This window comes from Zingiber officinale, chromosome 9B, assembly GCF_018446385.1.
Source record: "Zingiber officinale cultivar Zhangliang chromosome 9B, Zo_v1.1, whole genome shotgun sequence".
In the NCBI taxonomy this organism is placed as follows: domain Eukaryota; kingdom Viridiplantae; phylum Streptophyta; class Magnoliopsida; order Zingiberales; family Zingiberaceae; genus Zingiber; species Zingiber officinale.
In genome coordinates, this window is record NC_056003.1 from 26,383,583 (window position 1) to 26,402,421 (window position 18,839).

The 18,839-nt window shown below is 34.6% G+C and overlaps 1 protein-coding gene across 2 annotated transcripts; it reads right to left on the reverse strand.

Annotated features, from left to right (window-relative positions):
* Nucleotides 1–170: 170 nt before the first annotated feature.
* Nucleotides 171–18,582, reverse strand: LOC122022585 (probable E3 ubiquitin-protein ligase ARI8). 2 transcript variants are annotated; one of them, XM_042580620.1, is made up of 15 exons: nucleotides 18,061–18,580; nucleotides 16,740–16,864; nucleotides 15,799–15,901; nucleotides 15,568–15,658; nucleotides 11,264–11,436; nucleotides 11,002–11,106; nucleotides 10,824–10,912; nucleotides 8,259–8,366; nucleotides 8,079–8,169; nucleotides 7,890–7,979; nucleotides 2,055–2,102; nucleotides 1,771–1,842; nucleotides 1,590–1,689; nucleotides 1,385–1,511; nucleotides 171–933 (listed from the first exon to the last, which is right to left on the reverse strand). In XM_042580620.1, the coding sequence occupies exons 1-15, from the start codon at nucleotides 18,220–18,222 to the stop codon at nucleotides 654–656; spliced, it is 1,764 nt and encodes a 587-aa protein (XP_042436554.1). In that variant the 5' UTR covers nucleotides 18,223–18,580; the 3' UTR covers nucleotides 171–653. The 2 variants fall into 2 exon arrangements, with proteins under 2 accessions (XP_042436554.1, XP_042436553.1); XM_042580619.1 differs by having other exon boundaries at nucleotides 1,385–1,689; nucleotides 18,061–18,582.
* Nucleotides 18,583–18,839: the final 257 nt, after the last annotated feature.

Here is an 18,839-nt window from a genome sequence, read left to right on the forward strand (position 1 = left end):
GTTCCAGATGCATTCACATGGTTCCTTTGTTCTTCAGCTACTTTACCATGTCGATAGAAAAGAATCTAAAGTACTCCTTTATGACATGGTATTTATACTGTTTTCAAGATCTATAAAAACAAAACAGTACATTTACTGAAACAGGAAAAGAACACCAAACCGCAGTGCTGTTTCTGGGATCGAATGGTCGACTGTGCCAATCGAGGCAGTGGCTTAGCTATTATGCTCTAACAAGTGTATATTGTGTAACTTACAAGGCCCATTAGTTACTATTACAGGTCCCCTTGTACTGAAGAGAATCAGATGTACAATATCTGATTGAAAAAAAAACAAGCAGGATCAGTTCCGAGTCAGATATACATAAATCAATGGACGCGATAATGAGATGAATCTATTCGCTTGTCCATAATTTAACAACTGATCACTGCAAGTAGAGGAAATTCTTTAAACTCCTCTAATTTCTTCTAACATGTTTCTGTTCTTTCACAAGCCTTGCAATGGGCACATAACCTAGAAGATCACGGACACTATTTTCTGGCTGCCATATCGTAAAACTAGATCCTGCCATATATGGCACAGGCCAGTGGAACAGGCTTATGGAATGTTTCTTTATAGACAGAAGCAAATGATGCTGAGGGACATCGAATAGTGGTCTATCGATGATGTTCACACATCTGGCATGTCCTGGTGGATTTGGGGTTGGCATAGGTGCAGTGATCACAAGACCAGAGGTTGCTATCATCCATGCTGCGGCTGGGACCAGCTGATTTAGAGCTGTTTCCGGTGGCTTTGGACTTGCCTCCCTTTGCCTTCGAACCCAAACTCTTAGAGCTTGAACTCTTGCTGCAAGTGGCTTGGTTATTGGAAGAGCCAACATCCTTTAGACCAGTCTCCAAGGCTCGGACTAGATTCTCAAAGTAGTTGCGGGTCACACTAAGATCATGAGACAAAAAATGAATCTTACATCAAGAGGTCATGCAAGAAGTAAAATATAAAATGAAAACAGTACCATAAAATTAAGTGAATTAAGCAATGCACAAATTATAATAAATTTAACAAATTCATGGAAAGGGATTTACAGGAAATCTTGGGATCTATTTCAGATCCATGTGGCACAGGCTAGGAGATGAGCTATATTGCATTGACCTATGATACATTGTTCTAATATTGTTGCAATCAGGATATGCAATGAATTTCTTCTACGCAACAATCCCATGCTCGCAAGACATGATGAATGAGGCAAGTATCACAAAATCTAACCACTTACAAGTAGACAACTTAAGTTTCACAATAGCTTATGCTATATAAGAATATATAAAAATTTTGGACCAATGCGGAACTCCAAATTCCCTATCATGCCAAATGAGGGTTAAAACAAATGTACCTGGTCAAGCCAGCTAACTTGGTACGAAAATCATTGAAATCATTCATTGGAATTTGTGCATCAAGGTATATTTGGAGCTCCTTCTCAGCACACTGATGAAGGCGTTCCAGTCCAGACTCAGCTTCACCTAAAAAGGAATTAAACATGATTATTTCAATAATGGCATGCCTTGTTGCAGCCAAAGTAAAGGTAGAGGCATATGGACCTTGCAAATATTCAAAGAACTGCCTCTTGGCGTGTTCATGCTCAGGTAGGTAAAACCCGTAGGCATACGTCCATTTCAACACCCGCCTACACTCCACTATCTGATATTGGCAACAAGAATTCTCTTATGTCAGAATGTCAGATGAATGAACCAGAAGGATACAATTTTTCACTCAAGATACCTGTAGCCAGGCTTCTATTATGAACTTAAGCTGCGATTCTGGTTGGCTTTGCTGGTCGCTAAGCTTCTCAAGCTGAAACAAGAGGAACTGTTAGCAGGATACTGGCGCATCAGAAAGATTAGTATTACAGCAAGCCAGCCCTTCAGGTCGAAATTATTAGCATACTCCACAGTCCACACCTCCAAGTCATGCTGGGCCCTCGCCCTTAGTAGGCATGCATGGTAATAAATAGGTGCAGAACATAAATTTTCCAAGAAACCCAACAAATGCAATCAAATCTTTACCTTTTCATTTTGCATGCTATGCAGATCTGAAAGTGCCTTTTGCCTTGACTGCAAATAAAGGAAAATTATTACAGAATGACATAGAGAATTGTATTTTATTATTTTCCAGGAGCTGGAACTGGCATAAAAAGAGAAAACTAAATTAGTGACTTAAAATCCATGAGAATACAAATTCTTTAAGTGCTTGGGGCTAAAACTAATGGGGCATGATGCCAGTGTAGCATAAGAATGAAAAACATTCAAACTGTCCAATATAAAAAAAGCATTGCAGAATCTATTATCTAGCAGTAAATGTGCTTCTCCTTAAGAAGGCTTCTCTAGAGAAGAGAAGTTTTCCAGTATCACAATTCCAGAAAATATACTGCCCAACACCCACTGAGACGATTATGGTATATGTTATCAGTTAGGCTTCTCAAACTAACTCAAGTTATCTAAAGATAATGACAGTGACAGAATATATTCACCTTTCAGAGATTATTTCCTTGGTTCAAAAGACAAATTGCAACCACAGATACTAAACCATATTTTAAAACTAACACCAACTTGACAACAGGGTTTCATTGTGCAATCGTTTGTGTAAATGCATAGGTGTTCATATCCCTGGGACGGAAGACACCAAGAAATGCAAGAGTCAATTGGCTTAGATTTTTATTTTCCTTGTGTTAAATAACTAACTTTAGAAATCACAATGTTATTTTGCCAGTTCAAATTTTAAATTCAAGAAATACGAACTTTCACTTCTCATGAGAAATTAAAGTTTAAGGTAGAATAATATTTCGCTAGAGAAGGAAACATCAATTGGGCAACTTCTAATGACTTCTTTATCAAGCAACACAATGTGACATGACGATCAAACTTGTTAGCTAGCTTTCTCAACCCTGTTAGCCTTGCTTGCACAAGCTACCATTAGACGCCACTTTTTAAGATGGTTATATCAAGAAAATTTAACTTGTTACAAAACTCAAACCTCTTAAGCTCTTAGTTAGCTAGTATGTTAGTTGATCATTAGAGATGACAAATAACACAACGATTTCTTCGAACTTTGTCACACACTAACAAAGTGACAATCAATCTATGGGATTTTGTTCTCTAATAGAGCACTAAAATTGAAGCTGCGTGTATGGAAAGTTATACATATTAGTTCAATAAGAGATTTTACCAACTTGGTCACACCAGTTGCTCAACCCAGAAAACTTCATATATAGAAAGTCACCCTATACTCCACCTTTGCACTCAATCTGACAACAACAATCTTCTTGGCTCAAATTACCTCTCAAAAGGATGCAATAGCTTAATGCAGATCTTATATTTGTGGAAGAATTTGCTGAATCACATCAATGTATACTAAAATCTAAAGGTGGTGCCAATTTTGATACAAGAGACCTTTTTCCTAAGCATTCTTCAGGTAGCCTACAATTTTAAGGGGAACTGTAAATCATCACAGCATAAAGCTTCAAGAAACTAACTCATTACTCTCACTGTCAATGCTATGTTCAATCTTACAACTGCAGGATAATTCAGTTTCCCAACATATCTTTTGTTGGTGCAACAATCATCTCAAGTGGTTAGGTTTGTGATTTAAATGTATTTGGCAAAGATTTAAGTTAAGTTCGACCCATGTTTTTGAAATATGTATCAAGTATACAAGTGCATAGTAGAGTGCACATAGACGCTTAGAGAGCTCGGTGACTTGACACAAACAAATTGTTTTAACAGAACTCGGGTGTAGTGCTAAATATGCAAAAGTTCGCGTTACAGGGTCCGACTGTAACGTATTAGCAACGACCGCTATATCTCGAACTTGGGTGTAGTGTTAAATAGGCAAAAGTTCTCACATCATAGGTTGGATAAGAACAAATATGATAAGAAAACTAATAATCTAAGATTTGGAACATGGAACATAAGAACTCTCACGGGTAGATCAATGGAGGTAGTAAATAATGATTAGGAGAAGAATTAGTATTTTGTGTATACAAGAGACAAAATGGGTAGGCGAGAAGGCAAAGATGATAGAGAATATAGGTTTTAAGTTATGGTACACTGGAAAGAGTAAAGCAAAAATAGAGTGGGTATTATTGTAGATAGTTTGTTAAAGGATGAAGTTGTAGGAGTAGTTAGAAAAGAGGATAGAATTATAGCCCTTAAGATAATAGTGGTAAAAAAAACTATAAACATAATTAGCGTATATGCACCGCAAGTAGAATTAGATGAAGCTACTAAATCAAGGTTTTGGGACGACTTAGATGAAATATTATAAAATATTTCACCAAATGAAATGATTTTAATAGCAGGTGATCTAAATGGGCATGTTAGAATGAAAAATGAGGAATATGAGAGAGCATATGGGAGTTACGGGTTTGTGACGAGAAATGAGAAAGGGAAAACTATATTAGATTTTACGATAGCATATGACCTTATATTAGCTAATACGTTTTTAAGAAAAGAGAACACCTCACATTCAAAAATGGAAATAATAAATTGCAAATTAACTTTTTTATGGTTAGGAAGAAGGATAGAAAGATTTATAAAGATTGCAAAGTCATCCATGGAGAAAGCTTAACTACCCAACATAGGTTAGTAATGTTGGATATACGCCTCAAACATAGTATCAATAGAAAAAAAATATATACGACTCCTAAAATTAAGTGGTGGAAGTTAAAGGATAGGAAGCAAAATATATTTAAGGAGAAGGTAGAAGTACAAGTATTAGGTGAAATATACGATGACTCTAATACAACATGAGATAAGATGATATCAAAATTGAAAATGATAGTTAAGAATGTACTCGGTGAGTCAAAGGGACATGCACCACTAAGTAAAGATTCTTGGTGGTGGAATGAGAAAATACAAGAGAAAGTGAAGGAAAATGAATAGTTTATAAGGAATTATATATTCGTAAGAATGAGGAAAACTTTAAAAAATATACAATAGCCAAGAAAGAAGCTAAGAAAGTAGTGAGTGAAGCAAAGAATGAAACTTTTAAACGATTATATCAAAAATTAGATACAAAAGAAGGGGAAAGAGACATTTATAGAATAGCTAAAGTGAGAGAAAGAAAAACAAGAGATTTTATCCAAATAAAACATATTAAAGATGAATATAATAGGATATTAGTAAATGATAGAAAAATAAAAGAGCGGTGGAAGAGGTATTTTCATCAACTTTTAATGAAGATTTAGGTGACCAACTTAACTTAGGTAATTTAAGTAGGTCAAATGAACATAGAAATTTTAATTTTTATCGTAGAATTCAAACTTCAGAAGTAGAGCAAACATTAAATGAGATGCACAATGAAAAAGCCGTTGGATTAGATGATATTCCGATAGAGGTATGAAAGTGCCTAGGGAAATAAGGTATTGAATGACTTATAAAATTATTTAACATGATATTGAAAATGAAAAAAATGTCTGATCAATGGAGGATAAGTACTTTAATTCCCTTATATAAAAACAAGGGAGACATACACAATTGTGCAAACTATAAGGGTATTAAATTAATGAGTCATACCATGAAACTTTGAAAAAAAAAATAATAGAAAAAGATTAATAAAGAAAACCACAATAACCGAAAATCAATTTGAGTTCATACTTGGAAGGTTGACAATAGAAGCTATACATCTTTTTAGACAATTAATTGAAAAATATCGGGAGCAAAATAAGATCTACACTGATATTCATTGACTTAGAAAAAACTTATGATAGAGTCGCAAGAGAAATTATATAGAGAATTCTAGAAAAGAGAGGTGTTAGCGTAACATATATTAAACTAATTAAGGATATGTACGAGGATGTAACAACCAGAATAGAGACTTCAGGCGGAGTAACTGAAGCATTTTCAATAAAGATAGGGTTACATCAAGGATTAACTCTAACTCCCTATTTTTTACACTAATTATGGGCGAACTCACTACGCACATTCAAGACATAGTATCGTGGTGCATGTTGTTTGCATATAATATTATTTTGAAAGATGAAACACGAGAAGGAGTAAATGCTAAACTAGAATCTTAGTGGGAAATACTAGAAGAGAAAGGTTTTAAGCTTAGTAGATTAAAGAGAATATATAGAATTTAAGTTTAACAATATTAGAAGTAATGAGACAATTGTTAAGATAGGAGAGAACGAGTTGCTCGGAACCGAGATATTTAAATATTTAGGGTCATTTTTGCAAAACAATGGAGGGATTAAGAGAGATGTCTTACAAAGAATACAAGCATGATGGTTGAAATGTAGGGGAGCATCGAGTTTTTTATATGACCGTAAAATACCTCTAAAACTTAAACGTAAGTTCAATAAAACCAGAGTTAAACCTGCTATGTTATATGGAGCTGAATGTTGAGCTATGACTCGAGCACATAAGCAGAAGATGAGAGTTGTAGAGATGAGAATGTTATGGTCGATGTGTGGACATACGAGGATGGACAAATAAGAAATGAGAGCATTAGAGAGAAAGTCGGAGTTGCATTTATTGAGGAAAAACTCCAAGAGACACGTTTAAGATGGTACGGCCATGTATTTAGACTACCAATAAATGCTCCTGATGTGAAACTATAACAAACACGCATATCAAACGAGGAAGAGGAAGACCAAAAAAAGACTTAGTTAGCAACAATAAAACAAAATAAAATTTATTTAAGTATAAACGATGATATAATAAGAAATAGAGCTCAATGGTGTAAAAGGATTCATATAGTCGACCCCACCTAGTGGGATAAGGCTTGGTTGTTATTGTTGTATAATTTGATACGTTGGTTGGATTGTGGTTGGTGGTTTAGAGGTTCATATCAAGGTGAACTTGGAGGTGAGGAAAAGGATGACACATTGCTAAAGTAAGGAATGGTGAAATTGAAGCAATCTAAGATAAAGGTGAAAAGTGTCTAACTAATCCGCTCCACAAACCTAGTTATATCCCTTAGCTACTATTTGTGCCTTCATGTTTAATAAATCCACAATGTCGGTTGATGACGTCTTTACTATAAATATCCATTTGTAACCTAAGTGGAATTGTGGATTTGTTAGGAGAAAAAGGTACCAAATTCCATATAGAATAAGCATATAATATCCCATCTCCTTTCCTCAACTATATCTTGTCCTCACACTGGATGCAAGAGTGCCTATGAGACAAACTTAAGAATAGAATATGAAGCCAATGAAGACATGAAGGGAAAGGGAAATGAGATAAGTGGTAAAAAATTATGAGCACTTTTCTAAAAAGCAAAGCAAGGATGCAAATTAGATTTAGAATAAGAGTTAATGCTAGGCAAGCATTAGAGTCTTGCAGTTGCCTACTGTAGGTCCTTAATGGTGAATGATCTGGTATTAACAGTATTGTGGGAGAAGGTAGTAGAATTGACAATGGTGTTAGAACTAAAAACATCTCAGTTATAGACTCTAAAGTAGATGATGAGTTTAAAAAGAATGGAATCTACTTGAGATTCATAGAAAATGGAAAACCTATGATATAATTTTCTTGCGATAATAATATGATATGGATAATCAAGGAGATTTTCAAGAACTCCTTGATAGTTGGTTTTAAATTCAAATAAAATTTTTGTATACCCCTTGATCTTACAAATCTACATTGTGGTATAAAGTTTTTAAAAAAGATGGGCAAGTTTTGACAATAAGAATAATTGCAAATGAGAATGACTAATTTAGTTCTCTGTGGAAGAGAAATTTAGGTATGTGGAGAGAGAAGGTACATGATTTGGAAAAAATAGAGCATACTGCGCTATTTGGGACCCAAACTCATGTGCTCCTTTTGGGAGATCTGTCAAATAAAAATGAAATAGAACAAAATTAATAGAAAGGATTGAAGAGTTGAAAGCTCACATACCGACTGATTAGTCGCCCATCGTTCATAGTAATGGGTGTATCTCTCAAGAGAATTTTTAGCCATTTCTCTTCTCCTTTCAGATTCATCATACTGGAACCAGTTGCAAAGGAAGAAGATATACAAAATGGTCAAGAATGTTAAAAGCTTCCTGCTGCAAGAAAGCAAGTAAAATGATGAAAAAAAATATACCGCTCCTTCCTGCTTTGCAGCATCATAGCGATTACATGCATAGAAGCCACCAGTCCTTTCTCCATGTTCTGACCATGAGCCAAGGCATAGCCTACAAGAAAACTTATCATGTGGAAAAAATGCACAAGGTAGAATGACGACATTATGAGTACACTGGATTTCTGAACATAAGATTCTTACCAACAGAACTCAAATTTACAAGGAGGTGTGCAGGTTATATGCATACATCCTTGGTTTTTCTCAATTGGGCGCTTGCACTTTGGGCAGGGTTTTGAATTTGCCAATATCCTACAAATGAGAGAAAAGATACATGAAAAATTAAATAAGCAAATGAGATAATAGATTTATGTGTAAGAGAAAAGAAAAAAAAAACTAAGCTTGATTCAACACCAAAATGAAACAAGGTTCATAAAAAAAATTCTGGACAACTTAAGTATCATAACGAGAGCAATAAATACCATTTATAATCATTATCTGTACACTTTTGTAGTCTTTTCATTATCTAAAGTTAAGGGATATTTCAGATTGGATGAGCCAATTTTGCCTATGTTAATTAAGTTAATTAACAATATCAATGGTATCAGTGTTATCGTCATTTTTATACACATAAATGGAGGACATAATTTCATAGATTTTATCTAAAATAATGTTTATTCATTTTTTACTTCAATGCGTGTCAAGATGAATTTATATGTTTTACACCTATAATCTTATTCCAATTAGCTTATTTACTTATAAAAATGAAAGTAAAAAAATATATAATCAATTGCATTAGAATTTGAAAGAAAAAAATCTATAAAAAATAATAAACATTACTTGAATTCCTCTTAACACATGTCGTAATGTGCTAAGGCATGCCAAGGTGTCAACACAACACCAATACCCATTGGTACAATTGGCACAAGTGATGTAAGAGAAATTACCCTATGTCTTTTAGTGTCGAGTTTTGATAATTTACCAAAATGATATGTTTTGTTCATGTCATTCAGTATGGTACATATTTTAAACCATGAACTAATTTTATGGTTTTTAGGTCATATAAGTATAAATTATTAACTTATGTAAAAGTATATATATGACGACCTGGTATATAATGAATCTGATTAAGGTTAAATGTTATAAATTAATAATTTATTATTAACTAAGCTAAACTAATATTCTAACAGGTTACATATAATTAGTTGCTATTAATATCATTTTAAATTGATATATCATAACAAAGTCTTAATCAAAATAATACGTTTATAATTAACATAAATCAAATCATCAATAAGTTGTTAATTATTATTAAATAACTTAAATTAGTAATAAGAATAAATTAACAATCTGAAAATTGTTAAATAACATTAATAATATCACTAATTTATTTTAGATAATAAATATATTGTGAATAATATATTTCATTTTGGAAGATAATATAGTACTTTAAAAAAAGTAGATATTACTAATAATTTAGACAAAAAAACATGTTTATAATTAATTTGAAATATTATTAATGTTACTAATCATCTTTAATTTACAACTAAATATTATGTAATTATTATATTTACATTTCAATAGCTATTATCATTTATGCAGGATAAAATATGAAATACTGCTCTCAGTTGCATGTGAAAGAGAGAGAGTGATATTTATAGGTTCGCACATGCTATTTGATAGTAGTCTCTCATGTAAAACAACATGCTGTAGCGCAATGTACTTGTAACTATATTGATGGCTACACAACTATCTGTTGCATTAGCTTGTAATTCAAATTGTTGCATAGATGATAATGCATAACTGCTACTACCATTGTTGAATTATACTTGTTGTTGAGCCTTATTTATACTTATTTTCCTATTTTGTTGTATTCTTACTTTGCACATTAGGGTCCATTGTCTGTTTGCCTTCATTTTCAGGGTAGATGTCACGTTAATTGTACTATCCATTGGAACTTGTTTTATTTGCCAGATAGAGGTATATGATGTTAGTTATGTTTGTTGACACTAATAGTTTGTCCATTTTAATATCACGAGAGGAGGGTGACATCTAGCCAATGATCAACATCTACAATTTGGTAGATGGACCCCAGGCAAGGTGTGGCACTCATACAAGGTAGAGTAGGAAGTTCATAGGAACGTGTAAGTACCAAGCCCTCATTCTAAATTCCTATGAAGTTCTGGGACATGATTAGGTTGTCCTACTAACTTCTACATAGTATCAAAGTTTGGTTTGTTCACTAGCCTGGCAAGCAAGCAAGAGCATTGCACAACATTGCTTATTCTCACATGGTAAAGTAGGTCTGGGCACCAAAATGCATATATCTTTTGGTAGGAAATGGATAGCCCTCCTGAGCTTCGACAATGATTACAAAATTGTGTTCCTTTGATTGTTAACCTGAAAAGTAAATCTACTCAAAGACTTCCAAGATTGATGTTTATGTCTTAAGAGGTAGATGTGGCATTTTTTTTTTTTAGTCTTTGACGATGAAGTGTCCCTGCACCACATTGTATGTAAGGCAATTCCCTGCTCAGAGCAGGGACAACAAGGTTATGTCCTTCCCAATGGTGGGAGTGCTATTATATAGATTCAAACAGATGATCTTTAGTAGAAATTCCTCCAGAGGTATTACCACTAAACTAAGCAATTGTTAGAAGATTTGAAATTTTTAATAAGAAAATTATTGTAGAGTAAAAATATTCAACTAATAAACTTTAGTTATTGAAAACATAGAGAAGCAAAAAATTTGCTCTTCCCAAGGCCTACCAGTTCATATTCTCAGATTCAGCACTGTTTTTTAATATCCATTTTGCGACTGTATCACAATCAACTGGTCGATGAGCTTCCTCAGTGCACTGTGTTAGCATTTGACCAACCTCAAAAGTTAATGCAAACAGAAACTAGATAAATAAAACATAATCGTAGACACTCAAGGAATGCGTACATTCCAACAGAAGCCATACGAGCAATTGCAGCAAACATCAAAGCTTCCACTGCCAATTATATACTCAACTGCAAATTCACAACCAGGAGCAGGACACCATTTTGTCTGCACATGGGAAAAATTATGAAAATGCAAAATCACCCATAAAGATTTCATCATGTTTTTGCAGATCGAGAACTCAGTAAAGTTTTCATGTCCCTAAATTAGTTGTCTCTGTAAATGATATTTACATTTGATAAGAACGGCAGTAAGATAAGTGTACCTTTCTGTTGTCTTCAATGTAAGATCTTAGAAGATACCGAGAATACTTCTCTTTATCTTCATGGGTTGCCAAGAGATCAATCATGTCTTGGCCAACGGCAGCACCACAGGATGGATCAGGACACCTTAACATTAAGCATCCAGGGCCATCACTTATTGATGTGCTAATGTAACCTGAAGTACAGGTAATTGAAAGTTAAAATCTGGCAAGATTAATGACAGTTCATTCGGGAAAAAAACTTTTTCGGACATCTAAATATGAACTTGTAGAATATATTCAAGCTTTTTAGCTATTTTTCATGCAGATAGACCAAATGACCAATAAGCTAGAGCATCGCTTACACAATCAAGATGTTTTGCTTCTAATGTTTTTGATATTTAGTTCAATATGACCTATAATCAAAGTATCAAACATCATTAGGATATAGATGGAAGGAAATTTGAAATCTACTGATAGTAGGAGAGATAGTGACAAAACAAATTCCTTTTGTTAGCACTTCTACCACATGACGTTTGTTGTCACAAGCTACTTTTAGATATACAGCGCTGTTGCATGAGGGAGAAGAATCTGGTCTGGTCATTAGGATCAGAAGATTCAAATTTGACTTACTGAGTTTGTAACTGACACAATCTGGGGAAGACAAAGTCAGACTATGCTATACGTTTGTATGGTAATTTTTTCTGCTAAACGCTGCCTTTGAGAATGGTTAAGATTTTGATGCTGAGGAATTGGGGACTCAAGCAGGGAGTAGTATGCATTGTTGGTCTAATTTCTGGTATTTTTATTTCTTCTTTGATGATTTGGGTGGGTATAAGGCCTTTCTTCAGAGGTCTATGGTTTCTTGATGGTGCTCCTCTATCACTGATTCTTGAAGGCCTTTTATAGGACCTTAAATTGAGCACATTGATGAAGTGTCACTTGGGTTCAACTGTGAAGGCTTCCTCTAGATTCAATTCATAAAAAATATTACCTCCAGTTGCTATTATTGTAGGTAGCTTGGTGAAAATTTATCAGGTTGCCATCTTAAGGTTCAGGCCTAAGCTTGCAAGAAGAAGCCTATGTCACAAGGTCTGAGGATTGAAGTTGGATAGTAAAGTTCTTTCAATCTATAGCATATAAAAATGAGATTAATTTTTATTATTCGAATGAGGAAGACTAAAAAAGACTTGGTTAACAACAATAAAACAAGATAAAATGTATTTAAATATAAATGATGATATAGTATGGAATAGAGACAAATGGCGTAAAAGGATCCATATAGCCAACCCTACCTAGTGGGATAAGTCTTGATTGTTGTTGTGGTAGGATGGAGCAAAAAAGTGATGTTGGGTTAAAGAGGGTGCAAGATAAGGATGGTGTGAGAAAGCAGGGGACAGAACTAGATGGAAAATTGGAGAGCTCAAAGATACATGGGCATGGTGATTGTGGTCCTAGCAAACTGTATGGCCTTTGGATTCATGTTTATAAAGGCTAAAGGGGCACAGAAGGCAAGTTTTGGGAAGGCTGTGAATGGTGATAGCAAAAGGGTGGATAGTATCTTTTATATTCTTGAGGTGGGACTATGGATATATATACAAGTGTGGAGTTGGAAAGTTTAAAGTTTCTTCAGTTAAGAAGCAGGTATTAGACTTATGGGAAGGTGTAAATATTAGCTCATGTGGGAATGTTGTAGGGGATGAAGTAGTGAATGTAGCAGGGTCAAATGAGGTGGATAGTAATGTGGGAATGGATGTACAGGGAGTTATTATGTGGAAGACTCATGGAGCCAATACAAAGATGGAACCTTATGTCTTTTCTGCTTCTGCTGCTGTTCTTATGCTGAATTTGGCTTTCTAAGGATGATGTCGAGTTAGAAAGTCAATGACTTGGATCTGTGGCAGACTATAGTTTGGAGGATGAGGTGTTGGTGAATATTAATTGTTCTGAGGGAAATAGGAGCTTGAAAAAACAAAGTATGGCAGAAACAATCCCTTGCTTCCTTCCAGACAGTGTATGGCTAAAAGGAAGAAGTTCTTGAGTGAGTTGATTGGTGAGACACTAACGCACAACCATGGATGGAGTTTTGCTAAAATGTAGCTTGTCTTCTTCGTGAGGGCTCTATTCTGAATACACCTTCTTGCTAAGCTTTGCTTTGTTTTGGTTAAGAAACTCAATTTAGTGATGCTGCTGCTAAAAGATATCTAACCAAGCTGGACAGGAGTGACTTTTTCTAATATTATTTATATTGATAACCTTCTCATCACAACCAAGGATAATGGTAATTCTTGCAGGGTGCTCGAGGAGGTAATAGAATTGTTTTACAGATTCACTAATCAAAGGGTAGTTTTGGAGAAGTCTGAGAAGTACTAGTAGCAGTGATAGGGCGATGATAAGTGTATGTAACTACTTAGGTATAAAGAAAGGTATTTCCCTTTCAAATGTTGTGGTGCTTATATTTCTCCTACAGGGGTTCCTGCAAGTGCTCATAATTTACTTGTGGAAAAAGGTCCTTGAGGGAGTTAAAAACTTGAACAAAAGGCACATTTCAAAAGTTGGTAAGCTTGTCCTAATTGACTTGGTTGTAAATTCATTGTATACTCTCTAGGTAGTTTTTGGGTGAATGACTTGGTCAACAACATGATATCAAACATTTTCAGAATTTTTTTTTTATGAAAATGGAGATGTGTGTAGATCTTTGAATTTAATAAAACAAAAAGTTGTAAACTAAAACACCTTTGTGCGCTTACTAAAGTTTCCAAAGGTCAATCTTGGAGTTAAGGGGTTATTTGATCAAGCTGGTAGGAGATAATAAAGACTGCAATGTGAGGCAGGATCCTTGGATAGATTCAATACCCTTTGGATTAGATGCCTACCTTTGTCATTATGAAGTATATAAATAGAATAATGGTCTTGGAATTGCTTATTGGAGATGATTGAAATGTTGGTTTAGGTCTTAGGGAGCTCTTTGCTGAGGAATTGATCGGCCAAATTCTGACCATTTATGTGTCTTCTAGTAGAAAGAAAGATAGGTGGGTTTAAAAAGACAGTCTAAATGGTGGAACAAACTATAAAGGTACTTATAACAATTTGAAGGGGAGAAATATGAAAGGACGAGAGGAAGGGGTTGATATTAACTGAAAACTTTCAGGGTGCATGGGTATCTAATTCAAAGTGAAAATTTTCCTATAGAAGGTTGCTTGGAGGAGATTGTTAGCTGCTGCTGAATTCATAGAATGAAAAGAAGCATAATGAGGGGCAATGACATGCATCTTAAAAGCTTATCCAAACTATTGAGGCTGAAATTATTGATTTTAGCTGTTTTTTGTAGAGGCAAGCATATGTCTGCTGTAGTTCAATTGAAGAGTGGTTCTTTTGGCTCCAAAAATCATTTGCTAGTTTAATATGATGCAGCTTGGATATCTAAAAATGAGGACACAACTGTTGTTTGTTCAATAGTGAAATTTTCTGCTGGTGTTCTAACTGACTAACTGTACTGGGTAAGATTATTAGCAGATCATCAGTTGTCCATAGCGAGTGAGCAGCCATCACGGCAATATCACCGAGGTGTTTAGAGAAGTTTATAGGTACTATTGTAATTGTTACTGACTCTTAAATCTCTGTAAAATATCTTGAAGGTAGAAACTTGCCTCCTACACTGTGTATTTAGTGGAGGGCATTAGAATGATGAAGCAGGACAGGTAGTTGGTTTCATGCCCCTACGAGTAGGAATAGGGAAGCACGTATGGTTGAAGGTAGTTTGTTTTGTAGCAAGTTTCTTAAAGAATTAATTGTTATTTAAAAAAACAAGGAAATGTGTTGCCTCTGACAATATCTTGCCAAGAACATGTGTACTATTATTAGTATTTATAGTCCTAAAATGCCAAGATAACTACTATTACCATCATTATCCACAATGCTGCCTAGTTAGTATGATACGATACTACCAATTGCACAGAACCTGTATCCAGGATGGATAGAAATCAGAGATGACATAGGTGCTCATAGAAGTACAGGCAATGTGACCATAAGACTTGAAGACAGTAAGTACGCAATTTCCTTGTTCTATTTTCAATACAACTTGACATATGTTTGAGTTCATAACTAGAAAGAAATATGATGGTTACAAACTCAAGTATATGTTGTAAGATCCAAAATACAGAATACGAAGGCATGGACAAGGGAATGACATCAGTGTACATTAGCAATAAACTTCAGCTTAAAATCATAGAGAAAATTATGGTACAAAATTATATGAAAGGAGGAAGAAACTAGGAGACCAGTACACAAAGCTATATACCTACGACTTCCCATGGAACAATACTTACCTCTCCAACAAGTGTGGCAAAAAGGATGACCACAAGCAGCAGAAGTCATCCTGTCACGAGGATAGTTTTCAAAACAAATTCCACATGTAAGCTGCCACAAAAAGAAAATGATACAGACTAGTGAGTAAAAGGTAAGTTAAAAAAAATTGAACCTGTACATTCAATAGCCAAAATCTACCCTGAACAGACAATTATTAAAAGAAATAATATAAATTGCTCAACTTCTCTTACTTCTCTAGTCCTCTGCATTTCACTTGAGTTTTCCAGCAAACCAACGACCTTTCGAACATGGTCTTCATTTGCAAACCATTCATCATGTACCCGACTAACACTCCTGTGCAGGCAATAAATAGCCAGATGAATTGAGGTCTAAGAAGTTACAATATATATATATATATATATATATATATATATAAACACTAATAAATACAATTCTATCACTCACTTCAAATTAGAGCATTGATATTGTATATGTTCAACTTGCTATGTAAAAATAGTCTCATAAAAGAATGAAAAGACATTAGACTAGTATAATGAAGACAATAGTACTACTACAATGATTGAGGAGCTTGATAATGAAGTTGGTGATAAATGGATTGTAGTTCATGAGGATCTACAAGAAAGATATCCTCAAAAGATGAAGATGGTGACAATCTTCAAATGACAATATGAAAAAAAAAACAAATCTTGGCTCGCGCTCAAATTGAACATATCACAAGATTCTAAGGAGTTCCGATGTGATATGATGACTTGTAAGATTAAGTTGAAAATTAAAGAGATAGATTAGGGTTCTAACATTACTCTTGAAGTGAAAAGTTAATACTGAGAGAGATTAAGTTAAGTCTAATATTACTTTAAAAGATAAGAATATCAGAGGAACAGTTTAAAAGTTAACATGCTATTGAAAATTTATTTTTGTGACCAATAAAATCAAGTAGGATCCATCAAATGATAATGGATGTTTAGTTCAAGATGAAGCGTCTTAATCACAGACACATCATACACGGGAACAAGAATATTAAATTTTCACAAAACACAGATGAAAGATGCAGCTCAAAATTGACAATAATACACAATCTTTGTTGATTTTAATGGGAGAATTGGCAATCTAAAGTTTAAGTTTGGAACATTTGGAAAGAAACATTAGGAAAAGCAACAAAGATATTCATTACCAGTTATAATGCCGTAGAAGAATGCATGCTTCAGATCTTAGTATTGAAAGCACAGTCGATATCCTACTTATGTCTTCTTCCTGGCGTAGCCTTATGTCAGCATCACTTAAAATAGTATAATTTTGCTGTGATGATAAAAGAAAGATTATGAGAAAACAAAATAATTTTAGTAAAAAATGGCAAAAAAAAACACTAATAAAAGTTAGGATAGGCTCAAAGGAATTCCTTTGATACATCGATTAAAGAAAACTTTGCCACAATGTTTGACTTACTTTTAGAAACATGAATACTTAAAAACCGACAAGGAATATCACACACAAAAATAATAAAAATGTCAAGAGAACATTATTAATCACATGGCACAACTTTTTAAAAAAACATGTTAGTCATCTAATTTATTTCAAGCTTAGGAGGGAATATATATTGTTTGAAGTTTGAACTGCCCCGATGGTTACTCCAGCCTCCAGTACTTATCCTGATAGATAATCAACGTAGCAGTAAGATAACATGGAGCTGCACCAACCAGTTAATTTCAAATGAAGCTTTTCATTAATGTGGTGAGCGCTGAAATAGTGAAAATTATGAAATGTTGAAATAACATTATAAATCAAGATCAGGCGCTATTAGGAACTTCCTTCGAAAATGCATGCAAAGATCCAATAGTTTTGTAGCTAAATCATCACATGTTTGACTATCCAATATTTCAACTATTGCATATTTGTGAAAGATTATTTCAGGTACAAATATAATATAGTGGTACTTTTTACATTTAAACAGACACATAAGCCAGTGACAAATAAATAATAATCTCTAGGAAAGTAAATTTCTTTCATCAAAAAAGTATTTATATACTACAGAATATGCCAACAATCTATAAGAAAACTGAGAGGCAAAAGAAATTCCAAATTAAAGAAAATCTAAAGTGTCAAGTCATAACACAAATTGATCAAATAGCATTAATGGGCATTTCCTTCAGCTAATCAGACAATCAATTCTACTTCCACCAAAATCTCATAATAGTACCAATACATTGCAACCAGAAAAGAAACCTTTTTCATTCGACATGTTTAATGAAGAAAGTTATTGTTAAAGTGGGAAATGATGTGATATACAGAAACTCAAACCGTCAAATCCAACACCGCTAATCCTTAATTCCATCGGATCCAAGCACAAGTATGCCGCCTATCCAATCCAAGCTAAATAAAAGTTCCTTCCTTGCTCAATACAAAGATAAGTAACTTTCGAATCCAGCACAAAAAAATCACCCATCAAAGCACCAAACTTGATGAAAAACAGAAAGGCGTTTAAGTTAATCCTTCACCTGCTGGCGATGCGAGGTGCTTTCCTCGGCGCCATCCGACACGTTGTCGACGAAATCGTACTCGTCTCCGTCATCGCTGCCCAAGGCGGCGTACCCGCTATAGAATTGGTCGTCCAACGAGTCTAGGTCGTCGGCGTCATGCATGTCGTCCTCGGAGTCCATCTCTGCCCCCAAGCCCAAAGCTCTCCGGCCCAGTCGCACCAGGAACCCTAGAATTCCGACGGAGGGAACGATCGCGGCCAGGGGCGGTCTGGATTGAGGCCCGAACCGATCCAAAATGCTAGTAGGAGAAAATCGGATAAAATGAAGGAACTTGGGAACGCGTGGGTCTGAGAGAAGGGGAGGCCCGGGAGGGATTGCTTGGATCCCTGGGTGGGTAGGGCGTCCCCGTGCGGTGGATTTGCTTTCCCGGTGGGGGGAGAGAGATCGGAGCTTCGTCCCTTTCCGATGAGGCTAGGAAGGGAGAATCATTATAGTAGTTAAATCGTATTTCAGAGATAACAACAATCAATAATTGCACGCTTTACTTCGCAGGCAATGCTGGCTTTTTCTATGCTTTTTTAGACAATTAAAAATATATTCGTAAAATAAGGAATAAGTTAAGAGGACGTTTCCTGTGAGCGGAAAAAATTTATGGGAAAAAATTATCCTTAAAGAAAAAGTAAAAAAAAAATAAAGAAATCTTTTATTTTTATTGTTTATTTAGATAGTAGATATATGTAATATAATTTTGTAAATAAAAAAAAGATATATGAGTTATTTTTTTAAGTACATGATGT